The sequence below is a fragment of the Aquarana catesbeiana genome, linkage group LG01 (assembly GCF_042186555.1).
Source record: "Aquarana catesbeiana isolate 2022-GZ linkage group LG01, ASM4218655v1, whole genome shotgun sequence".
In the NCBI taxonomy this organism is placed as follows: domain Eukaryota; kingdom Metazoa; phylum Chordata; class Amphibia; order Anura; family Ranidae; genus Aquarana; species Aquarana catesbeiana.
In genome coordinates, this window is record NC_133324.1 from 673527960 (window position 1) to 673554927 (window position 26968).

General features: G+C 40.8%; 1 protein-coding gene across 13 annotated transcripts in view; it reads left to right on the plus strand.

Moving 5' to 3' along the window:
• The window catches only part of ALPK1 (alpha kinase 1), a 189649-nt gene that overhangs the window by 84615 nt on the left and 78066 nt on the right, over window positions 1-26968 (plus strand). For 4 of the 13 annotated variants that reach the window (XM_073602555.1, XM_073602571.1, XM_073602563.1 and 1 more), the window contains 2 exons: window positions 1218-1450; window positions 18514-18668. In XM_073602555.1, coding sequence (XP_073458656.1) covers window positions 1333-1450; window positions 18514-18668 — 273 coding nt within the window. In that variant the 5' untranslated portion in view covers window positions 1218-1332. The remainder of the gene's footprint in view (window positions 1-1217; window positions 1451-18513; window positions 18669-26968) is intronic. The other 9 variants (XM_073602591.1, XM_073602612.1, XM_073602622.1 and 6 more) reach the window with 3 other exon arrangements.

Sequence of the window (26968 nt, forward strand, 5' to 3'; positions counted from 1 at the left end):
TTTCTTCACTACCTAACTATAACAAGCAATCCTCAGTGCTGGTTCAATGGTTGCAAAATCCAGGCCTTGTAAATACAGGAGAAAAAAATCTATGTCTTAATGGTAGATGTAATTTCAGCAATTATGCTGCTTCTAATATAAAAATAAAATTATAGCATTAACACCATATGTCTACAGGTTGCTGGGCCTTTTCTTTAGAACGGCTGGGACTGAATGAACTTTCTGTATGAGTTGTATGAATGTACATGGTGTGTGCAATCACAAAACAGTAATTTCCTGGACATATACACTTGTAATGGCCAAAAACGCAAATCTATGTTGTGGAAAAGACAGGCAGGAAAAACTAGACATGATGGTGTTGGCCTTCTCTCACGGTGGAAAAAATATGAATACCCTTTTCATCCCTTGGGTGCTAAAGGTGCTGTCTGAGTGTCTACTGGTTTGTAAAGACATGCCATTAGTGAGCAGTACCTTATTCTGAAGCACATTACAAAGAAACATGTTCTCCTTTTTTTATTCATATGATTATAATATGGTTAAAGCAACAATACACCGTACAAGATTATCATGACAAAGTGATCAGACTGTTTGTATATAGTGTGATTTTACACAGATATTCTGTCTGTTGATCAGTGAAAAGTCATGTTGTGCGATTATTGCAGATAAATACCTAAAGTAAAGTCAGATAAAGTCACTGTGACCTTGGCATCACTACCTAATAAGTCACTGACCTGGAATAACTACGCAGGACAGGATTTCAGTGGCTTCATGTTTTTTAGAGTTTGGTGACCAGGATCATGAAAACCCTAGTCTTAGCAGTGACCATGTTTCTCTTCTTATACATTACCTTAAAGAAAAACATTGGAAATCTTTGTGTTGGACGTGCATGACTATATGGCAGGTGCTTTAGCAGTAACAGGCGGGGATTGCTCATTAACAAGTAGCTTTCGAGTTCATCATGTCATTTGAAGTCGTGAATGAAGTTGTGTCAGGTCTTCACAGTGAACAAAATTTCTGTATCTTTTCCTATCTCCTCTTCATGTCTCCTCCCCACATGTGCTGGGCACCCTGCCGTATTTTCACACACTTCTATAATAAAGAGCTCAGATGCTGTCCTGTGTTTTTATGTACTTTTCTCCCTTTATCTCTCCGCAGCTTGAGCCTTGCTTATAATTGATGATGCTTTAGTTAATCATCTCTTTTCCTCTTTTGTTCAGCAGGTACCTCAACCTTGAAAGATCCCTTTTATTCGGAATATGTGTCTTCTCCTAGGTCATTGATCATAGAGCACCCAGGGACACTCAATTCACAGTCAAGTGAGAAACAGTCATCATGAATAATCAGGAGGTTGTGGCTGTGCTACAGGAGTGCAAGCGAATGCTAGATGTTCTTGCTTCAGAGGTGTCAAAGCCGTCTGAGGAGGAGAAGAATGACTACCAGCGGTGTGGAGGTGAGGACCTTATGTGACGGCACAGGACAACCAGCAGGTTCCTCTCTGCCTCTGTGCAGCTCAGCCACATGCACTCGCTTCTGCTCTATTTTTCTTCTTTTGGCAGGCGAGGCTAGCTGGACTGTTGGGTTTGTGGGACATGAATGGGATGTGGACCGCAGGAAGAGAAGGAAGCTCACTTTGTTAGAATGAATTGCTGTCACTTCTAATTTCAGGCTCCACTAAACCCAGGCGGAGCTGCATTTATGTGTAGAAACAGAACAATGAGCAAAAGTTTGATGGCAGGTGACATACTTTTTTGAATATTAGAAAATGATGGAGGACAAGCGATTGCCGCAGCATGTCACAAATGTGTTAGCATTGAATGGGATAGAGATTTGAATTTAATGACTTAACTTGCTAATTAGTTTTGCGTGATTTATTCCAAAGAGAGTTGATGAAAACATTTTTTTTTAATTCCGAGGATTAAACAAACCAGCAATACATAGAAAATTGGTCCTAATGATATTTGTCACAGCTTTTGGCCTGGTGTACTTCCCTGCTAATGATGGCACTGAATTAGCATAACTGAAATTTTTATTGGATTCAATATCACAACATTCACTGGCTTTGCTGAGTGAGGTGGCAGCTAGTTAAAATGCAGTTAAAACTGCTACTTGTAAGTACAAATAATGATAATAATAAAAAAAACAATAATTTAAATATTCTTCTACTCTTTAAATCCCTCTAACTTTCCTCATTATTGACATAAAGAATTACATATATTTGGTGGCAATCACATTTTTAGACACATGTTAAGGCTGTGCAACCAATACTACGTCCCAAGGGCCTCAAACAAATAGAAGCCTATCCTGACCACAACTTTCTTGCAGGCGCTGCAGGATTTCAGTCCTTCACGGTGTACTGTGTTACCAATTTTTTTCTTGGTGATTATGGTCCCAGCTGCCTTGAGATCATTGACAAGATTCTCCCCTATAGTTCTGGGCTAAGTCTCACTTAAGCCACTGTATCTTTGAAGAACCATTGATGTCACCCCAAGAGAGGAAGTGTTTAGGACTACATAGCACAACACCTCTCCCCTCCACCTTTCACATATACATAACATGGAGTGTTTGTAGTTTATTGAGAGAGAGCTGGGAACAATGCTAGCAGATAACAGTCAGCATAGGTAGAGAGGAAAGGAAGTTACATCTCACACGATACCTGACAAGATCAACATGTCTTCTTGCACTTATTCAACCGATATAAAAGATGCTTTTAATGGTATATTTTACAGACCAAAAGAGAGCAAAGAAGAGATTTTATTGTTAGAGTTTACATACACTTTAAGTCACTGACCTATAACAGGTATACAGTGGGGCAAAAAGGTATTAAGTCAGCCACCATTTGTGCAAGTTCTCCCACTTAAAAAGATGAGAGAGGCCTGTAATTGTCATCATAGGTATACCTCAACTATGAGAGACAAAATGTGGAAACAAATCCAGACAATCACATTGTCTGATTTTTTAAAGAATTTATTTGCAAATTATGGTGGGAAATAAGTATTTGGTCACCTACAAACAAGCAAGATTTCTGGCTCTCACAGACCTGTATCTTCTTCTTTAAGAAGCTCCTCTGTCCTCCACTCATTACCTGTATTAATGGCACCTGTTTGAACTTGTTATCAGTATAAAAGACACCTGTCCACAACCTCAAACAGTCACACTCCAAACTCCACTATGGTGAAGACCAAAGAGTTGTCGAAGGACACCAGAAACAAAATTGAAGACCTGCACCAGGCTGGGAAGACTGAATCTGCAATAGGCAAACAGCTTGGTGTGAAGAAATCAACTGTGGGAGCAATAATTAGAAAATGGAAGACATACAAGACCACTGATAATCTCCCTCGATCTGGGGCTCCACGCAAGATCTCACCCTGTGGGGTCAAAATGATCACAAGAACGGTGAGCAAAAATCCCAGAACCACACGGGGGGGACCTAGTGAATGACCTGCAGAGAGCTGGGACCAACGTAACAAAGGCTACCATCAGTAACACACTACGCCGCCAGGGACTCAGATCCTGCAGTGCCAGACGTGTCCCCCTGCTTAAGAAGGTACATGTCCGGGCCCGTCTGAGGTTTGCTATAAAGCATTTGGATGATCCAGAAGAGGAATGGGAGAATGTCATATGGTCAGATGAAACCAAAGTAGAACTGTTTGGTAGAAACACAACTCGTCGTGTTAGGAGGAGAGAGAATGCTGAGTTGCAACCAAATAATACCATACCTTCTGTGAAGCATGGGGGTGGCAACATCATGCTTTGGGGCTGTTTCTCTGCAAAAGGAACAGGACAACTGGTCCGTGTACATGAAAGAATGAATGGGGCCATGTATCATGAGATTTTGAGTGCAAACCTCCTCCCATCAGCAAGGGCATTGAAGATGTAACGTGGCTGGGTCTATCAGCATGACAATGATCCCAAACACACCGCCCGGGCAACGAAGGAGTGGCTTAGTAAGAAGCATTTCAAGGTCCTGAAGTGGCCTAGCCAGTCTCCAGATCTCAACCCCATAGAAAACCTTTGGAGGGAGTTGAAAGTCCGAGTTGCCCACATGGCCAACATACCAGCAACAGTGTGTGACAACCTTGTGAAGACTTACAGAAAACGCTTGACCTCTGTCATTGCCAACAAAGGATATATAACAAAGTATTGAGATGAACTTTTGATATTGACCAAATACTTATTTTCCACCATAATTTGCAAATAAATTCTTTCAAAATTCAGACAATGTGATTGTCTGGATTTGTTTCCACATTTTGTCTCTCATAGTTGAGGTATACCTATGATGACAATTACAGGCCTCTCTCATCTTTTTAAGTGGGAGAACTTGCACAATTGGTGGCTGACTAACTACTTTTTTGCCCCACTGTATAAATATGGACTTTTATCTTTATTTTGCTGCATGCTTGTTCTGGGAAATAAAAAGTATGGAAAACAGACACAGCCAAGTAGCTAGCATTTTTAGGGGGGCAACAATAGCAGCTTGTATAATTTTCTCTTACTTTAATCTTACATTATATCACATTCACACAAAGCTGCAATACACTTTAGTTGAGTTTCAGTATCCATTTTGTACCCTAACCATTTTGCATAGCTGACTCTTGTTAGTTTTTTTGTTGTTTTGCTTTTTTCAATGAATATGAGTATTTTATGTACTAGGATATATTGTACACTGCAATACTGAACTGGCAGCCTTTTCACCTGTTGAAATCCTTTTAATATCTTATCTACCTAAGCAGGCTCTTGAAGCATCAGTGACAGCGTTCTGTGGTTTCTCCGGCATTATCTTATATGCATCTACTGACCACCAGAAACAAAATAGGTTAGTTCCAGATAAGGTGAATTGTAGCCCCATAATCATTAGATTAGGCTCAGGTGAAGTGATTCAGGAAGTGAGAAGAGTGATCATAGTGAAGGAAGGATTAAGCATCCTCATTGAAGAAGTACCCCCAGGCTGACTGTTAAGAACAAGAGACTGTACAGACATGAATAAATATAATTTGGAATGCCAAAACAGTGTTAACCAATATAAACTTAACAGGTAATAATGAAATACGAACAATGCTTTAAATTCTGACCAATATATATTTTTGGCGTGTTTTTGCGCTGGTTCTAAAGATAGATAATCCGGTCCTGTTCATAAATGCAATGAAAGTCAAGTACTTTTTTTGAGCTAAGTTTCCAGTTTTCTCATAGAAAGCAGGTGGATATTACTTGTTTGTCAGTGTGAAATTACTCTATATTAAAGGCTGACTATACATAGATCCTTTTTTTTTTTTCCGATCAGCCAGTGGACTGATTGAAAAAAAACTGAACAGATTCCTCTATCCACACAAGTGTGGTAGATGGAGGAATTCTCCCCTCTGTGTTATTGTATTCTGACCGTGGAAACTCCTTCACTGTCAGAATACACTAATCAGCACCGCAGCCCAAAATTTTCCAACAAGCCATTTTGAGAGGCATTGATAGCTAGATCCTCACTGAACCAGCTGAATTTCGATACTTCTATGGCCAGCTTTAAATGAAATGGTACATATAAGCAAACCACATGCTCCCTAGTAGAGCACTATAGTCCAATCATATTGCTCTATGCACACTAACAACATTCTTATAGCAAACCATCTTGATTTTCAAACTAGCACTTACCATAATAACTGTGACAATCTGACTGTAAATTATCCTTTAGGATGGCAACATTTCAGTAATATGAAGGCCTGCCTGATTAGATATAGAACAGAACAGATTTTTTAGGTGTTACCATAAAAAAGATAATACAATCAGATTGCAATAAGGAGAGTCATAATAAGGTCTCAGATATTTTGTACTCATGTAGGTAAGACTGGAACCCACTGGTCATGCAAATAAAAATAAAGGTGAATACCTTTACTTTGGTGTTATTTGTTGCACAGGGAATGTGGGCTTAAAAAGTACTTATCTACTCCACACAAACATAACTAGTAGATGTACGAACATCAGAATAACAAAGTACATGGTGGTATAGGATTGGGTAACGTTAGTTACATTCATTATGCAATCAAGATATTGGCAGATATTGTTCTGAAAGATGTTTCAAATTATTCAGAAGGATTGAAAATTATGAGTTGCCTCTACAAACATTATTGATAAATGAATGAGATCAATTAGAGGTTGTACCATCATCCAGACATTTTTATAGATAAAGGGGTTGGGAGCCTGGTCCCCAGCCAGGTCTCACCAAAGAAACTAGGGGGCAAATAGACTATCTCGGCACAATACGATAAAGGTAAATTCAGGTATATAAACAATCGTGTAAAATAATACAAAAGTTTATTAATACAAAACAGATATATCAAAAATTAAAAAATAGGTGACAGTCCATGTGTATCACCAAGATAATACCCCCCTGACGGGGAAGATCACAGTGGGATAGTTGATCACGGACAGCATTTCAACTAGATTAGCGGACTGAGCCATTCCATCAGGAAAATATCTGCAATTTAATTAGCACATGATCAAAAACAATATAATTAATCACATATTATTATTATTCAGAAGGATGTTTTTGAAGTTACATACAGGCATACCCCTCTTTACTTACCCTCACTTTACGTACACTCGAGAGTATGGACACATTGGCATCTATGGCAAATCTTGGTCAGCTTGACATGGCACTGCTCCTGGTTTTAACTTTGGCGTCTATGGCAAATCTTGGTCAATTTGACATGGCACTGCTCCCGAACCATAAGTGACAGGGACACCAAACTTAGGGAGCACCGAGAGGGGACCCAGAACTACAACTTATCCAATTTTGGGGTCGGCCAGCTTGCCTAGATAATCAGTTATGCCTGTAAACGACTATTGCAATGCAGTACATACATTAAAGAGTTCCCATTAAAAAAAAAAAAAAAAAATTAAAAGTCAGCAGCTACAAATACTGCAGCTGCTGACTTTGAATTGGACACTTACCTGTCCCACGGTCCAGCGATGCGGGGGATCGAAGCCCCGCTCATCTCCCCCTCCATTCGGCAGCGCTGGCATTGCAACTGTGGGCGCCGGGCTGTGGCTTCACAGCCGGGCACCCACTGCGCATGCGCGAGCGGCGCCGCGCACCGTGATTGGCCGCTCAGTCATCTGGGACCTGTAATGGGTCCCAGATGATTGACAAGAGGGAGGGAGCAGAGCTGAGCCCTTCCTGTGCCGAGGGGAAGTGATGTCACCAGCCCAGGCACTGAAAGAGGCAGACTACAAGGGACCCCCTAGCAACAGGCATTTAGAGGTAAGTTTAAAAAAAAATTTCCAAATGTTTTTTTTTTTATTTTTTTTTAGGCACATTCATGCCTTTTTTTTTTTAGGGTGGAACACCACTTTAAGAAGTGAAAAAAGGTATTGCTTCACTTTAAGTACATTTTCGTTTTACATACATTTTCTGATCCCGTTGTATACCTAAAAGTGGGGTATACCTGTATAGAATGTGTAGATTAACAGCTTCACAAAATTATGTCAGTGGGACAGATATCTATGCTATAGTTTCTACCTTATGGAACATAAACATATGGAGCCTTTTGTGAATTGAAGTTCTAGTTTGTTGTAATAGAGTTTATGATAAAGGAGATGCAATGTATCAGTAGAAAAAGATATATAAAGGATAGTAAGATGCAAGGGGTAGTAGTTAAGATATTAAGAATTTAGGGTTAGCTGAGAAGAAGAAAAAGCTAAAAGAAAGGTGGGGAGATGGGAAGTAGAATGAAAACCAGGAGGAGGGGGAAATAGGTGCAGTGGATGTAGATAAAAAAGATGGGGTAATAGGGATATAGGCAGTGCTCCTTGGTTAGTTTGTAAAAATATTTTGGGGATCATAGGGGGAGATTTACTAAAACTGGAGCACACAGAATCTGATGTAGCTGTGCACAGTAACCAATCAGCTTCTAACTTCAGCTTGTTCAATTAAGCTTTGACAATTAAACCTAGAAGCTGATTGGTTACTGTGCAGAGCTGCACCTGATTCTGTGTGCACCAGTTTAAGTATATACCCCCCATAGTGTCAAGATTGTGGTGTGATCCAGAGTCCACAACTTTTAAGAGGCCCATTAAAGAGAATTTTTTTTATTTCATAAAGTATTTGTTTTTTCATGCAGAACCTATTACTTTTTTCAAGTGTTGCTTGTGTTCCTAAATAGTTTTTTTTCATCTGCACTAACTGAAAAGCTAGTACAGCAACTGGCACAGTACTGTATTTGTTTTTGTTTTTCAGTCCTACCATTAAAAACTTCAGATTTCTGCACCTTGTGCGGTTAGTGGCACTCTGGCCAAATAAGTTTGTTCAGTGCATTGATGTGCAAAGCGAATCAGAATTATTTAAAAATAAATCTGCTTTATGCAGTAAATATGGCGACAGACTTGTTTTTTTAAACTGCTGTTGATAATGAATTAAAGGGGCCACTGAATGAGATGCATTGTCATAACTCTGCAATTACAATAATACTACATACCGTATATTGATGTGGGAATGAATAGCTAGAGACAGGTTATTCCACTTCAGGGCACTGATGAAAAGCAGTTGAGTTGGATGCTCTTTCACTAGCAGGTGTCCTGCTTTAGCAGCACTAACGTTCAGATAACGGACTTGTGAAAACATTTGCATGAGCTCACAACACTGTGGCTTTGCTGCCCAGCTAAACACAGAATGGAAGGCTTTTGTTTTGCTCTGTATCAAAAACCCCATTTATCTTCCACTAATTTTATAATGGGTGAATCTTCCAAAGTAACTTTTTTCTTGCCATTATTAACAAAACAGTTTTTTGTTATCAAAACGCACGCTGTGATTTTTAGGCTAAAGTTACATGTTCCATAAGTAAGAAAGTATAATATTTTAAGCTGGCCAGTACTTGGACCATAGATTGGCTCTGCAGTTCTATATTAAAGGGGTATTTTAGAAGAAACATGATAATTTCATATTTAATAAAGCACACATTTTTGGTAAAGTAGTGCAAAAGTGTGCAGAACATTGTTTAACTTACATAAGTCGTTCAAATTTCACAAGTTGGTAGAGTTACTTTTCCGTCATAGTAACTTTTGTTCTTTTTCATTGCATAATGGATTCCAAGCAGAAAGAATGCCCCGTCATTGAGTTCCACTCCCTGAAGATTTGTGTTGGTGGTCACAGCTGATGGTCTCCCATTGCATGGTTTTTCTCCAATGCGGGATTCCCCTTCTTTAAACGTCTTCATCCATCTCTGTACATTGCTGCAGTCAATTGTGTCATCTCCATAAACATTTTGTAGTCTTCCGTGGATGTCGGACAGCCTGCACTCCTGCTTCATTAACTCAAAGACGGCACAAAATTTCTGCTTAGAATCCATTATTTACCTGCAATGAAAAGAAGATGAGTTACTATAGAGGAAGAGTTACTCTAACAACATGTGAAATTTGAACAACCTATGTAAGTTAAATAAAAAGTTATGCTTACTTTTGTATTACTTTCAGTACAACCCTCGTAATTTCTTCTTTTGATAATGTTTGACAGGTTCACTTAATAGATAATCATTCCTGTTCCCATAGATGAAATCTAATTATATCCTTTCAGAAGTTTAAACAGTATGTCTTAGTAAATAATTGCAGTATTTTGGTAAATATACTGACCAGCCACTTTATTAGGTACACCTGTTCAATTGCCCGGTAACACCAATTGCTAATCAGCCAATCACATGGCAGCAACTCAATGCATTTAGGCATCTAGACATGGTGAAGATGACTTGCTGAAGTTCAAAGTTCAAACCTCAGAATGGGGAAGAAACTGGAAGTTAAGTTATTTTAAACGTGGCATAGTTATGGGTGCCAGACGGCTGGTCTGAGTATTTCAAAAACTGCTGATCTACTGGGATTTTCACAAACAACCATCTCTAGGGTTTACAGAGAATGATTCGAAAAAGATAAAATAGTTGTGTGAACAAAAATGCCTTGTTGATGACAGAGTTCAGAGGAGAATGGGCAGACTGGTTCAAGATGATAGAAAGGCAACAGTAACTCATATAACCACTCGTTACAACCAAGGTGTGCAGAATACCATCTCTAAATGCACAACCCATAGAACTTTTAAGCAGATGGGCTATAGTAGCAGAAGACCACACCGGGTGCCACTCCTGTAAGCTAAGTACCAGAAACTGAGCCTACAATAGAAAACCGGACAATAGAATATTGGAAAAACGTTGCCTGGTCTGATAAATGTCTCGATTTCAGCTGCAACATTCAGATGTTAGGTTCAGAATTAGGCATAAACAACATGAAAGCATGGATCCATCCTGCCTTGTATCAACAGTTCAGGCTGGTGGTGTAATGGTGGGGGGGATATATTTTAAAAGCACACTTTGGGCCCCTTAGTACCAATTGAGCATCCTTTAAACGCCATGGTCCAAGAACGGTCCTCAGTTTAGCCATGCAGTGACAAAACAGCTGATCGTGCTATGTGAATAGGAGTTTTCACCGCATGACTCTGTTTATACTTGAAAGCTTAAAGAGAATCAGTAGACTCTTTGCTGCAGGCAGTTTTACTTGAATAGTTTTGCTCAGTAAAAATGTCTCTTCAGCAAGCATATCCTTCATGTGAGACCCATATCAGTGCTCAATTGGGTGGTCTGTTTGTTAGCCTAAGTAAGAAGCTGCAGTTATTCTTTAATTGCTTGAGTTGTTACAGGTCACCAATGTCAAAAATTTCTAGTGAAAGTGGCCATTATATGATTCTTGTCAGAAGTACCAATTGCAGTGTTTGAAAATAACTTGTATGTTTCACTTTGTATCTGAAAGAGCACTTTAAAGCTTTCAACTCTCCTATAGTGAATATTTTATCAGCCCTGGTCTTATATAGCTGTCGTTAAACTGCAGTGAATGCTACAGTAACAGCTTTACTGGTACATAATGTATTCACATAGACATAAGAGTTGTCAATATAGTAAGTTATTATATTCAAGTCTTTGCCTTAACAGTTAACAGGTTGGGATTCCTCTTTGCACTTTTATAATATATTTATGATTTATTAAGCCATGATATAAATACTTATAGCAGCCAGTAAACCCATAGCTGCATTAGCTTGAATGTCCTTGGCTATAGAAATAGAGTAGGCCACATTCAGGCTGGGTTTACGATGGAGAACGCAGCGGCTCACAGCAGAAGTCCATTGCGTCTCCATTCCCCGTTTCAAGTCCAATTTCAGCCCAAATTTTTGGCTGAATTCGGACCTTAAACGGACCAAAAGATGCTCAAGGCTCCTGTGCAAATTCGCACAATCTCCTGCTATGCAAATTGGATGCGGGGAAATCTGCATCCAATTTGCAATAGTGTGAACCCAGCCTTACTTAAAATTTTGGACTCATGAGGGATACCACTAGAGAAGCAATGTAGTCTATTATCAATTAACGCATTCAGGTTGTTAAGAAGCAACATAACCGCCCACATCCCTTTGAGGTGACTGTGGATCACTTCTGCATTATAGGCTTTTTGTCCTGTACGTCTACGGGCTCATATTATGCCCACACATGGGCCTATGCTAAAGGTGGCTGCAGTTACGACAGTTGATTGAGCATTGATTTAATTTGCATGCTTCTTCATGTTACTGTTTTTACTTTGAAAATACTTCAATAAAAATCTATTGAAAGTGAGAAGCAATCCAATCTCCAGAAACTTAGAAGCATGGACTGAGGTTTTTTTTTTTTTTTTTTAGGGTTTTATTATTTTTTTAAATACCATAAGTCAAGGGACTGAGGGGTTTTGCCCTGAGCATGTTCTAAGATTTGTGTTTAGAGCCCTAGGCAAGGGTTTGAAAAACTTACAAAGCATTGTCTTTTGATGTCCCTAATGGTTCAGCCTTGAGTAGGCAGAGAGATTGTTCAGCTGGCTGCAACAAGTTACCATCCCGTTGTAGTTTGCCCTTAAATTAAGACCAATTGCTTGTATCCACTGAAATTATGAAGCTGAGAGATTTCAAAACTCCATAGCAATCAATCAGAATTTCAAATTTCAGTGGTGTTTTCTGGTTTTGAACTGAGAAATAAAATCTGTTTTCTAATTAGATATGTTCCATACTCTGGTCTTTGCAGAATGTTGGCCATGCACAGGCATACAGAAGTACAGGAAGGTAGGAGGAGTTATATTCATGTACTGCTGGTGCCCCGTGCAACTTTTATTCCTGATTTGGGGGATAATCTGTTGTGTGCATTTGAGATGAATCTCAGACTCAGCTGTCTGATAGGGACGAGTCATTGCTGTAAATATAAAAATCTAAAAAAAAAGCAAAAGCAAAATCTTTTTTCTAGAAATAGTAGTTTTCTTAGCCCTTCAATTGTTTACTGCCACTTGAGAGTTAACAGCTATGGCCTGAATATAACAAAGAGATGTTTGAAATTATTGCATTGCTTGCATATACAGTGGGGACGGAAAGTATTCAGACCCTCTTAAATTTTTCACTCTTTGTTATATTGCAGTCATTTGCTAAAATCATTTAAGTTCATTTTTTTCCTCATTAATGTACACACAGCACCCCATATTGACAGAAAAACACAGAATTGTTGACATTTTTGCAGATTTATTAAAAAAGAAAAGCGGAAATATCACATGGTCCTAAGAATTCAGACCCTTTGCTGTGACACTCATATATTTAACTCAGGTGCTGTCCATTTCTTCTGATCATCCTTGAGATGGTTCTACACCTTCATTTGAGTCCAGCTGTGTTTGATTATACTGATTGGACTTGATTAGGAAAGCCACACACCTGTCTATATAAGACCTTACAGCTCACAGTGCATGTCAGAGCAAATGAGAATCATGAGGTCAAAGGAACTGCCTAAAGAGCTCAGAGACAGAATTGTGACAAGGCACAGATCTGACCAAGGTTACAAAAAAATTCTGCTGCACTTAAGGTTCCTAAGAGCACAGTGGCTTCCATAATCCTTAAATGGAAGACGTTTGGGACGACCAGAACCCTTTCTAGAGCTGGCCGTCCGGCCAAACTGAGCTATCGGGGGAGAAGAGCCTTGGTGAGAGAGGTAAAGAAGAACCCAAAAATCACTGTGGCTGAGCTCCAGAGATGCAGTCGGGAGATGGGAGAAAGTTGTAGAAAGTCAACCATCACTGTATCCCTCCACCAGTCGGGGCTTTATGGCAGAGTGGCCCGACGGAGGCCTCTCCTCAGTGCAAGAGACATGAAAGCCCACATGGAGTTTGCTAAAAAACACCTGGAGGACTCCAAGATGGTGAGAAATAAGATTCTCTGGTCTAATGAGACCAAGATAGAACTTTTTGGCCTTAATTCTAAGCGGTATGTGTGGAGAAAACCAGGCACTGCTCATCACCTGTCCAATACAGTCCCAACAGTGAAGCATGGTGGTGGCAGCATCATGCTGTGGGGGTGTTTTTCAGCTGCAGGGACAGGACAACTGGTTGCAATCGAGGGAAAGATGAATGCGGCCAAGTATAGGGATATCCTGGATGAAAACCTTCTCCAGAGTGCTCAGGACCTCAGACTGGGCCGAAGGTTTACCTTCCAAAAAGACAATGACCCTAAGCACACAGCTAAAATAACAAAGGAGTGGCTTCACAACAACTCCGTGACTGTTCTTGAATGGCCCAGCCAGGGCCCTGACTTAAACCCAATTGAGCATCTCTGGAGAGACCTAAAAATGGCTGTTCACCAACGTTTACTATCCAACCTGACAGAACTGGAGAGAATCTGCAAGGAGGAATGGCAGAGGATCCCCAAATCCAGGTGTGAAAAACTTGTTGCATCTTTCCCAAAAAGACTCATGGCTGTTTTAGATCAAAAGGGTGCTTCTACTAAATACTGAGCAAAGGGTCTGAATACTTAGGACCATGTGATATTTCAGTTTTTCTTTTTTTAAAAATCTGCAAAAATTTCAACAATTCTGTGTTTTTCCTGTCAATATGGGGTGCCGTGTGTACATTAATGAGGAAAAAAATGAACTTAAATGATTTTAGCAAATGGCTGCAATATAACAAAGAGTGATACATTTAAGGGGGTCTGAATACTTTCCGTCCCCACTGTATTAGCCTGAGTCTATCCCATCCCATTCAGGGGAAGATGTGTATAGTGCTGAAACAAAATCAACTTAGAAAGAACTTTTTAGAAGCCATGTGTATTCACCTAAATCAATAGAGATTATTCCTAAAATGTAGGAAGGTACAGTACTATTTATAAGGTATAAGTGTAATTAAATGTTTTGATAAATTGCACCTTGGTGTGTTTAATGGAAGTCTATACAGAGAGAAATATGTAGGTTACAATTTCTCATCTCCTGAAAATGTGTATTACCTCTTCATCTCTAGTGTTTAAAATTGGAACAAGCAAGCGACTGGTGAAGCCAGAGTGAGATTAGAACTGCTAATGTGTTTTACCAGTTGCAGGTCAGAAATGATTGCAGCTAGAGGATTATCACCCAGGCAGCCAGAATTTCTCTCAGTAAAAATAAAATTACATTCTGGACATAGTAGTAGGCCAATCTATTCATACCAATGTCAGAAAAGTGTTGGCCACAGATAGAAAAACCCTAGTAAGAATACAAATATTTGTCATTTCATGATCAAATTTTCCTCATTTCAGTAGGTAATTTCCTAGTGACTTGGCACTTGACTTGATGACTTGATAGATTTTGGACATTTAAAAATATGCACTTGTACATGTGCAGGTAAAGGTTCATATAAATAATGTAGCTAATTGCATTTTACAGAAAGTTTGACTCTAAAATAAAAAATGAGGATATTTGAGTATCATCTGCTTAAAAAAAAATTACTAATTTTACATACTCAAAAGACTTGACGTTCTTTGTCTCCAAAAATACAGAAATGATATAAAAAAGACAGTGTAATAAGAGTTTCATGTTAGCAACCCAAAAAAGATCTATGCAAACATTTATAGGTATTAATAATGCGGAGAATTGTTTTGAGATTATTAAAATCCATTATATATTTATAAATATGATTAAAAGAGTGTATAACAAAAGAGAAAAAAAAATACATAATTGGTCAATATGGTAGCATTTGAACAATCATCTCATACAGTTGTTATGTTTGGCATGGTTGGCAGGGACCGAGTTACGAACACCTGAGTTAGGAACGACTCCTACTTATGAATGGCCTCAATGCCGGCTGCTTGTGCTCTACGCTGGTCCTGGATACCTTCGAGCAGCTATCTTGCAGCGCCGGACACATCCCACACTGCAGTACTACATGTAGTGCATGGCCAGAAGAGCCCCAGATAACATAACTGCATTCCCAGAAGGGCCCGAACGTCCCACATCCATGCACAGGCGGAAGTTACACTTACAAATGCAGTGTTCCGACTTACACACAAATTACACTTACAAACAAACCTACAGTCCTTATTGTGTTCGTAACGCAAGGACTGCCTTTCTACTATATATTAGCACCTTAAAAATCCCCAAACAATTCTCCGCATTTTCTATAAATATATACAGGATGTGGTGCCAGAAATAATTGGCGACACACCCACCTCTCTACAGATTTATAGGTATTGTTTTACAATAATAGATTTTATTTTGGTTCATCAATCAGGGCTGGCCCTACCATGGGTCCCAGTGGGTCCAGTGGACCCAGGCAGCACTTTGAGAGGGGCAGCAAATTGAACCACGACCGTCTTTCCTTCTCTTCTAGTTACCCAGCAAATTGACGATAGACTGCCTTAGCCTGTCTATATACTACCCCAGCCTGCCCCTATACTGCTCTAGCCTGTCCATATACTACCCTAGCCTGTCCATATACTACCCTAGCCTGTCTGTATACTACCCTAGCCTGCCCCTATACTGCTATAGCCTACCACATGGAATTGAACATATTGGTATGTCATATAATTTTGCATATAGACAAGGTGCTATTGCATGTAAATCTGACTTCCTGATAATATTAATTTTAGATTTAATTATCATGATATGAAATAATGGATGTGAGGGCCTTTTGGTGGGTGTGATTTTTTTTTGGGGGGGGGGGCAGCATTTCATTCTTGGACCCAGACAGCACAATGTCTTGGGCCAGCCCTGTCAACAATGTATACGCTGTGCTGCTAATAATAATTATATCATAGTCTATGATTTATATGATTAAATATACATTTTGAAATTATTCCCTGTTTTCATAGAGTATGTTTTGTACACTGATGGATTGGGATAAGTCTTTCAAAAACATGGGTCAATTATACCTCAACCATTATACAATTTGTCTTATATACTAGAGCTGGATTTTGACTGTGGTTGAATGCTACGATCTGACTATTGTCAGGTTGGGAACTGGGAAGATGGATGAGAAATGTGCAGCTTTGGGAATAGGGGCATTTTTTTCTCTCCAAGTAGATGTAGAAATACAAAATGAAACGACAATCCTTTTGACTCTTTGACCAACAGCCAACTCATGCTGACAACAAGCTGAAGTAGAAACAAATCACTAAATGCTGTCCTTTGTAGGATGACACAGTAAGCCCTTGCATATGTTTTGAGAAACAAATATACTGTAATAATCCTACATGGTCATCAGAAGTAAGGGGATGATAGCTGAAAAGCACCTAGTGCAAAATAATCATCCAAGGTTCAATAACAGTATTGTGAAACCCTGGTTCAAGACCTTCAAAAACATTTAACGTATATATATTACATGTAACAAAAAGAATTGTCCCTATACTCAACGTAGTTGTTGATTAATTTTATACCATTCATCCAGTGTAGAGTAGAAGTTGCCTGATCCTTCTTTTCTCTATCTTTTTTAAAAAGGTTTATTATATTTCTAAATTAAACCGATATCAGCTATAATGTCCTTGAAAAGAATTAAAGAAGAAAAAAATTAGACACAGCTATAAAACACATATTAGTATGAGGATGGCAAGATGCATCTAAAAAATTATAGACAAAGTATTTTAATTCCATTTGTAATTTTTTTTTCTGCATCAATTGAGGAGAAACAATAAAATGTAACTTAGCAGATTTAAAATGAATTAGAATATTTTTTTCATCCTTTAGATAAATGGGGGACAAGCTTGAAGCCATGTCAATTTTTTATTGCAGCCTGTGTCTCTGCTGGGGAGATTTATCTGACAACTGTCCAAGAGAGTATTTGCCTTACTTTGAAGATAACTCCCTGCACTTCCTGTCTTGTTTTTAGACAAGACATTGTGACAAATCTCCCTGGTGTTACACAGGCATAAAAAAAAAAAGGAGAGACTTGTCAGAAATTTTAGCCATTTCACACTTTATGCAAAAACTAATACAAAAAAAAGATTTGGTCTTTATATATGCTTTAAAATGTATCTAAACCCAAGAATTAAATGGAATATTTTGAAGTTTAGCAATACTTTGATATGGTGATGGCTTTAGTTTTATTTTTTCGAGCTACTTTTTCCTTTTTTTGTTTTCAGTAGTGAACGTGCCAGTAAAACACTTTCTGTCCTAGGATGAAAGCTTACTGTACTGTATATATTGATTAGCAGCATTGTTATCCTAGGTTACTTGCTCCTGATTTAGAATCCTGAAGTGAAGAGAGGTGACCTGAGCAGGGTTGATAACACTTGCAGCAGAGGCAGAGTGGACTGGAAATTGTGAGTTCACTGGAATTTAGGCAGGGTCAACTGGTATATTTTACACATATTCAGGGGCGGACTGATAACTCATGGGGCCCCCGGGCAATAGTAGATTATGGGGCCCCCAGGCAATCAGAGATTATGGGGCCACACAGTATACACACACATAGTATACAATCACACAGTATACACATACATGTACACACAGTATACACAGACAGATGTAAAAAAAACACAGATTTATACATACTGTCCCTGGTTTTACTGAGGCTGGCAACCCTGATGGGGCCCCCTAGTGGCCCAGGGCCCTCGGGCAGTGCCCGAGTGGCTCAATGGTCAGTCCGCCCCTGCACATATTATGCAAATATGGAAAACCCTTTTAAGTTGATATTTACCAGACCACAAAGAAGCTAATAAAAAAGTTAATTATTAGGTTGTACGAACACTTTAAGTCCACTTTACTCCTAAAACTCATGTATGTAGATCTTTGCATTTCTCATTTGTTTGCTAGCCAGGTGAAATGCAGTAGACTTGGAATTGACCGCAGATGCTGGCACATGAACATATATCATGCCTGAAGCTATATTCTTAAGTGTTGTACATACAATGGGATATCTTTTTAGCAGATGAAAATAGATTTGATTACAACATTGATGGCTTACTTCCTGATAAGTATGTCTCCACACCGTGACAATTGTATAAATGTTTACTTCCCACTGAAATCCTATTTAATGGCTGATTGCTCCAGCATACCTTGAGGGCAGAACTGAATAGGTCCTAAATTGACAGACATTTTGTTGTTATTAGTGGAATGGTAAAAGGATGCAGCATGTAGCAAGTGCAAGAAAGGTGTGTGGGAAACTTAGGTTATTGCAGTTGAGGTGCAGAACATACCACTGGAAATTAAAAGTGTCTTTATGTCCTGGAGATATCCTAACATGCACTCTGACCTTTTCTAGCCTCTCTGCCGGACGATCTGAAGATTCTCATTCAGGAGGCAAAGGAAATGAAGTGGCCCTTTGTGCCTGAGAGGTGGCAATACAAACAGACAGTCAGCCCAGAAGACAAAACAAACCTTCAAGATCGGATCAATCCAAGGCTTCATCAGTTACTGGTATGAAATAAATCACAAGTTTGATAAATTGTTATAGTGTGAAATTCTGAGCCACCTGATTCACTATGGGGTGGTGTAATCACATATTAAGCAGGAAATGGTCCTCTGGATTTTGATGTATTTTTTATAAATCATTCATGGGGACTTATAAGTCATACAGTGCCTTGAAAAAGTATTCATACCCCTTAAAATTTTCCACATTTTGTCATGTTACAACCAAAAAACGTAAATTTTATTGGGATTTTATGTGATAGACCAACAAAAAGTGACACATAATTGTGAAGTGGAAGGAAAATGATAAATGTTTTTAAAGAATTTTTACAAATAAATATCTGAAAAGTGTGGCGTGCATTTGTATTAAGCCCCATTTACTCTGATACCTCTAACTAAAATTTAGTGGAACCAAATGCCTTCAAAAGTGACCTAATTAGTAAATACAGTCCACCTGTGTGTAATTGAATCTCAGTATAAATGCAGCTGTTCTGTGAAGCCCTTAGAGGTTTGTTAGAGAACCTTAGTGAACAAACAGCATCATGAAGGCCAAGGAACACACCAGACAGGTCAGGGATAAAGTTGTGGAGAAGTTTAAAGCAGAGTTAGGTTATAAAAAAAATCCCAAGCTTTGAATATCTCACGGAGCACTGTTCAATCCATCATCCAAAAATGGAAAGAATATGGCACAACGGCAAACCTACCAAGACATGGCCGTCCACCTAAACTGACAGGTTGGGCAAGGAGAGCATTAATCAGAGAAGCAGACAAAAGGCCCATGATAACTCTGGAGGAGCTGCAGAGGTCCACAGCTCAGGTGGGAGAATCTGTCCACAGGACAACTGTTAGTCGTACACTCCACATATCTGGCCTTTATGGAAGAGTGACAAGAAGAAAGACAAAAGAAGTCCCGTTTGCGAGTAGCCATGTGGGGGACACAGCAAACATTCGGAAGACGGTGCTCTGGTCAGATGAGACCAAGATTGAACTTTTCGACCTAAGAGCACAAAGCTATGTATACAGGAATACTAACACTGCACATCACCCGGAACACGCCATCCCCACCGTGAAACGCAGTGGTGGCAGCATCATGTTGTGGGGATGCTTTTCTTCAGCAGGGACAGGGAAGCTGGTCAGAGTTGATGTGAAGATGGATGGAGCCAAATACGGGGCAATCTTAGAAGAAAACCTGTTAGAGTCTGCAAAAGACTTGAGACTGGGGCAGATGTTCACCTTCCAGCAGGACAATGACCCTAAACATACAGCCAGAGCTACAATAGAATGGTTTTGATCAAAGCATTTTCCTGTGTTAGAATAGCCCAGTCAAAGTCCAGACTTAAATCCAATTGAGAATCTGTGGCAAGACTTGAAAATTGCAAAAATGTCACTCTCTAGATGTGCAAAGCTGGTAGAGACATTCTCAAAAAGACTTGAAGCTGTAAATGCAGCAAAAGGTGTTTCTACAAAGTATTGACTCGGGGGGGGGGGGGGGGTGAATACAAATGCACGCCACACTTTTCAGATATTTATTGATAGAATATTTTGAAAACCATTTATCATTTTTCCTTCCACTTCACAATAATGTGCCACTTTATGTTGATCTATCACATAAAATCCCCCCCAAAAAATGTTGTTTTTGGTTGTAACATGACAAAATGTGTAAAATATTAAGGAGTATGAATACTCAAGGCACTGTATATATTTAGAACTAAACTAAAAAATAAAAATTTTGTGTAGTGCTTACCCTCGGAGGGGCCACTGAGAACATATCCAGGTCTCTCACAGTAGTACAGAGGCTGCCATTCACAAAAGCACACAAATCAGGCTCAATCTAGGGGATATCTAGGGGATGTCTTTATAGTATTTATTGCTGAAGAACTTTAACAAGAGAGGGGTTTGGGGTCACAGGATACCCCAAAATGGTCAGTAAAGCATCTTTATTACTATAACTAAAATATGTAAGACTTAAGTTGGCCATACACAAGTAGAATTTTGTATGAACATTTATATGAATTTTTTTTTTTTATCAGAGCATTCTTAGAATAAGAATAAATCCCTGAGACAACTCATTTTATTTAGAAGCCCTTTCATTTTTTTTAGTTCAAAGGTGGTATACCTTCAAAGTGGTTGTAATGACTGGAGGTGTTTTACCTTCACGCACTCTATGTATGAAGGTAAAAAACCTTCAGTATGCAGCTCCTCCCTCTGCCCCCCTCCCCCATACTCACCTGAGTCCAATCCCAATCCAGCGATGTGCACAAGAGCAGAAGCTCTCCTGGGTCTCTCCCTCCTCAATGGCTGAGACACAGCAGCAGGAGCCATTGGCTACCGCTGCTGTGGATCACAGCCAGTAAGGAGAGAACAGGGGGCGGGGCTGACCCATGCTCTGTGTCTCATTGACACACAAAGGTGGCTCAGGAACAAGCTTGTGTGAGTGCCCCAGAGCAAGCAGCTTGCTGTGATGGCACGCAGCAGGGGGGAGGGGCCAGGAGCTCTGGTGGAAGACCCAAGAAGAGGAGGATCGGGGCTGCTCTGTGCAAAACCATTGCACAGAACAGATAAGTATGACATGTTTGTTATTTAAAAACAAACCATTTAAAAAAAATGCCTTTACAAATGCTTTAAGTCTTATAAAGTGTTCTAAATCTTGCTTTAAGTCTTCTAAAGTGTTCCAAATCCCAGGGCACACAAATTTAAACACTAGCAGCCAGTGTTATTGCTGACTTCCCCATCTTTCTATGGTTCTATGACACTGATAGGTGGTTTTTCTGGCAAATAGATCTAGGAGATGAGAGAGGGAAGGCTACTATCAGGAAGTTTGAAGTTTTGAAGTGTGATTCCTGCTTCCTCACTAAAAAAGCAACACATCATTATACATGTAGATAAAGACTGTGGGGCAGTGGCGGCCTGTCCATAGAGGGCATACGGGCGCCGCCCTCCCCATCCATGTGCTCGGCACTCTGATCTACATACAGGACGCTGGATGCATGGATTCCAATGGGAGTGAGTGGTTTTTTAAGCACATGATTAGAGCCAGAGGCTCCAATAGGCTTCAAAAAAGGGTGGGCTTGGGGGACAGACCACTGTGCCCCCGAGCCCACCCAATTGTGTGATGATAGCAAATCAATATTCGCTATTTTCACATTAAATCTCCTTTCCGCCAATTAGGAAGCGGGTCTGAGACCCCTTTCCCGATTGCCCATAACGTCAGGCGATCCTATCGGATGAGAGAGGACACACGGTGGAAGCCGTGGAGGAAAGGACACCGGAGCCGCTTATCTCAGCAAGCCGCCAGCCACTCGCTGCACTGAGGACACAGGAGCTGCTGCTGTCAGCCACCATCGCACTGAGGACACTGGAGCCACTGCTGCCAGCCACCCACCATGCTGAGGACTAGGGATGAGCCGAACACCCCCCTGTTCGGTTCGCACCAGAACATGCGAACAGGAAAAAAGTTCGTTCGAACACCGTTAAAGTCTATGGGACACGAACATGAATAATCAAAAGTGCTAATTTTAAAGGCTAATATGCAAGTTATTGTCATAAAAAGTGTTTGGGGACCTGGGTCCTGCCCCAGGGGACATGGATCAATGCAAAAAAAAGTTTTAAAAACGGCCATTTTTTCAGGAGCAGTGATTTTAATAATGCTTAAAGTCAAACAATAAAAGTGTAATATCCCTTTAAATTTCGTACCTGGGGGGTGTCTATAGTATGCCTGTAAAGGGGCACATGTTTCCTGTGTTTAGAACAGTCTGACAGCAAAATGACATTTTGAAGGAAAAAACTCATTTAAAACTACCCGCGGCTATTGCATTGCCGACAATACACATAGAAGTTCATTGATAAAAACGGCATGGGAATTCCCCAAAGGGGAACCCCGAACCAAAATTAAAAAAAAAAAATGACGTGGGAGTCCCCCTAAATTCCATACCAGGCCCTTCAGGTCTGGTATGGATATTAAGGGGAACCCCAGCCAAAATTTAAAAAAAAAATGACGTGGGGTTCCCCCTAAATTTCATACCAGACCCTTCAGGTCTGGTATGGATTTTAAGGGGAACCCCGCGCCAAAAAAAAAAAAAAACGGCATGGGGTCCCCCCAAAAATCCATACCAGACCCTTATCCGAACACGCAACCTGGCAGGCCGCAGGAAAAGAGGGGGGGGACGAGAGTGCGCCCCCCCTCCTGAACCGTACCAGGCCACATGCCCTCAACATTGGGAGGGTGCTTTGGGGTAGCCCCCCAAAACACCTTGTCCCCATGTTGATGAGGACAAGGGCCTCATCCCCACAACCCTGGCCGGTGGTTGTGGGGGTCTGCGGGCGGGGGGCTTATCGTAATCTGGAAGCCCCCTTTAACAAGGGGACCCCCAGATCCCGGCCCCCCCCCGTGTGAAATGGTAAGGGGGTACTTACCCCTACCATTTCACTAAAAAACTGTCAAAAATGTTAAAAATGACAAGAGACAGTTTTTGACAATTCCTTTATTTAAATACTTCTTCTTTCTTCTATCTTCCTTCATCTTCTGGTTCTTCTGGTTCTTCTGGCTCTTCTGGTTCTTCCTCCGGCGTTCTCGTCCAGCATCTCCTCCGCGGCGTCTTCTATCTTCTTCTCCTCGGGCCGCTCCGCACCCATGGCATGGGGGGGAGGCTCCCGCTCTTCTCTTCATCTTCTTCATCTTCTTCTCTTCTTCTTTTCTTCTCTTCTTCTCTTCTTCATTTTCTTCTCCGGGCCGCTCCGCACCCATGCTGGCATGGAGGGAGGCTCCCGCTGTGTGACGGCGCTCCTCGTCTGACAGTTCTTAAATAACGGGGGGTGGGGCCACCCGGTGACCCCGCCCCCCTCTGACGCACGGGACATGACGGGACTTCCCTGTGGCATTCCCCGTGACGTCACAGGGAAGTCCCGTCAAGTCACCGTGCGTCAGAGGGGGGCGGGGTCACCGGGTGGCCCCGCCCCCCGTTATTTAAGAACTGTCAGACGAGGAGCGCCGTCACACAGCGGGAGCCTCCCTCCATGCCAGCATGGGTGCGGAGCGGCCCGGAGAAGAAAATGAAGAAGAGAAGAAGAGAAGAAAAGAAGAAGAGAAGAAGATGAAGAAGATGAAGAGAAGAGCGGGAGCCTCCCCCCCATGCCATGGGTGCGGAGCGGCCCGAGGAGAAGAAGATAGAAGACGCCGCGGAGGAGATGCTGGACGAGAACGCCGGAGGAAGAACCAGAAGAGCCAGAAGAACCAGAAGATGAAGGAAGATAGAAGAAAGAAGAAGTATTTAAATAAAGGAATTGTCAAAAACTGTCTCTTGTCATTTTTAACATTTTTGACAGTTTTTTAGTGAAATGGTAGGGGTAAGTACCCCCTTACCATTTCACACAGGGGGGGGCCGGGATCTGGGGGTCCCCTTGTTAAAGGGGGCTTCCAGATTACGATAAGCCCCCCGCCCGCAGACCCCCACAACCACCGGCCAGGGTTGTGGGGATGAGGCCCTTGTCCTCATCAACATGGGGACAAGGTGTTTTGGGGGGCTACCCCAAAGCACCCTCCCAATGTTGAGGGCATGTGGCCTGGTACGGTTCAGGAAGGGGGGGCCGCACTCTCGTCCCCCCCTCTTTTCCTGCGGCCTGCCAGGTTGCGTGCTCGGATAAGGGTCTGGTATGGATTTTTGGGGGGACCCCACGCCGTTTTTTTTTTTTTTGGCGCAGGGTTCCCCTTAAAATCCATATGGAATTTAGGGGGAACCCCACGTCATTTTTTTTTTTAAATTTTGGCCGGGGTTCCCCTTAATATCCATATCAGACCTGAAGGGCCTGGTATGGAATTTAGGGGGACTCCCACGTCATTTTTTTTTTTTTAATTTTGGTTCGGGGTTCCCCTTTGGGGAATTCCCATGCCGTTTTTATCAATGAACTTCTATGTGTATTGTCAGCAATGCAATAGCCGCGGGTAGTTTTAAATGAGTTTTTTCCTTCAAAATGTAATTTTGCTGTCAGACTGTTCTAAACACAGGAAACATGTGCCCCTTTACAGGCATACTATAGACACCCCCCAGGTACGAAATTTAAAGGGATATTACACTTTTATTGTTTGACTTTAAGCATTATTAAAATCACTGCTCCTGAAAAAACGGCCGTTTTTAAAACTTTTTTTTGCATTGATCCATGTCCCCTGGGGCAGGACCTGGGTCCCCAAACACTTTTTATGACAATAACTTGCATATTAGCCTTTAAAATTAGCACTTTTGATTTCTCCCATAGACTATTAAAGGGTGTTCCGCGGCATTTGAATTTGCCGCGAACACCCCAAATTGTTCGCTGTTCGGCGAACTTGCGAACAGCCAATGTTCGAGTCGAACATGAGTTCGACTCGAACTCGAAGCTCATCCCTACTGAGGACCCTGGAGCCGCTGCTGCCAGCCACTCACCATGCTGAGGACACCGGAGCCGCTGCCTCCTTGCGCCTGATTCGGTATTCTTTGCAAAGAAAAACGTCACCACATTCACTAAGCTCTGGGGCAAATTCCTGTGCAAAGTGCAGGTCTCTTGCAAAGTGAACAGGCTATTTGCCTTTAGTAATATGAATAATATGAACCCATGTGTATTCCCATCTTATGCACCAGGAATCTGAAGTGGTTATCTTTTTATGCTTCTAACAGGCAATGCAGCAGGAGACTCAAAAACTTCTTCCTCCATGTTCTTCTGACTGTTAAAGCCATGGGAATAGAGATCATTATTTTTTACTGTAATAACTGGGGCACAGGATTTTTAGCTGCAGAGGATCTGGAGCATTAAATACTAATTCCAAGGTCTTTTATTGTAATTTCAGCATAAATGAATGATGACTTTTTTGGTTGTAAGTTTAGAATCATTTAAGCTAGGTTTCAAGATAAATTCATGTTAAAGGCTTGGCTTACTTTTGTTAAAAAACAATCTCAGGCAGGCATAGGGTTCCAAAATAGAAATAAATACCGGTAGGTACCTTTAGCTGCTCAAAATTTTGTTTATAGCCTTCCCGCACTACTGGTCCTATACAATTACCCTTTTTTGTCTGCAAGCTGCAAACAAGTGGATGAGGCTTTTCTTGGTCTACATAAAAGGCAGTTATGACTGGCATGAGGCAGACTCACGTACATAATGGTTGCTTTTGGTCACACCACAGTTTGCAGGCTGCACTGTGTGAGGACAAGTCTGTGGACTGCTGGAGGTACCTATGTACTGCTGCAAAGGCCGCCCAGGTCTGCCTGATGTGCTTTTAGAAATTAGGTTTAGGGGTTAGGTTAAGGGCTTGGCTTAGTTTGAAGCTTAAGTAGGTTAAAGGTCTATGGATAAGGTTTAGAGTCTGGGTGGCTTAAAGGTAACGTTAAGGGGGTAGACTAAGGATTTGCTTTAGAGGTTGCATAGGTTAAAGGTTAAGTTTAAGGATTAGGTTTAGATTTAGAGTTTAGGTGGCTTAAAGGTTAGAGGTGGGTTAAGGGTTGGAGTTAAAAGGTTGGGTACATTTATGTTTAGGGGTTCTGCCAGATTTAAAAGTGTTTATTTACTCCTTTGGCATTAACTGGTTTTATGCCGAAAAATTGCCATAAAATGTGATCAGATCCTCATCTAAGTCACAACAATAGACAAACACAATGTTCTTAAGCTGATAACACACACACAATTCTAATTTCTTGTGTCTTTATTGAACACACCCATTAAACATTCACAGTGATGCAGGAAAAAGTAAGTGACCCCACAGACTAATTACTTCAATGAAAGATAATTGGAGTCAGTTGTTTGCACACCTGGAATCCAATTAATGAATTCGTTTGGAAGTGTGGTTTAGAACATTTTAAGATTGCTGTTCATAAAAAGCATCAGCTGATGTGAACCATGCCTCACAAGAAGAAGCTCTCTGAAGACATACAATCAAGAGTAGTTGATCTGCATAAGGTTTTAAAGTTATACAAAGTGTCTAGGCCTTCATTCAGCAAAAAAAACATTGCTGCGCACATGAAGTTTGCCAAAAAGCACCTTGGCAAACTGCAATGCTACTGGGAAAATGTTTTGTAGACTGATTAAACAAAAGTTGAATTGTTCAGGAAGAATACTCAGCACTATGTATGGTGCAAAAAGGGCTCAGCTTACCAATGTCAAAACATGATCCCAATAATAAAGTATGGCGGAGAGAATGTCATGGTTTGGACTTACTTTGCTGCCCTAATGGCCTGGACGCTTCCCATCATTGAAGGGAAAATTAGTTTACCAAACTATCCTACAGGATAATGTCAGGGTGGCTGTTTGCCAGCTGAAGCGGTGATGCAGCAGGACGATGACCCTAA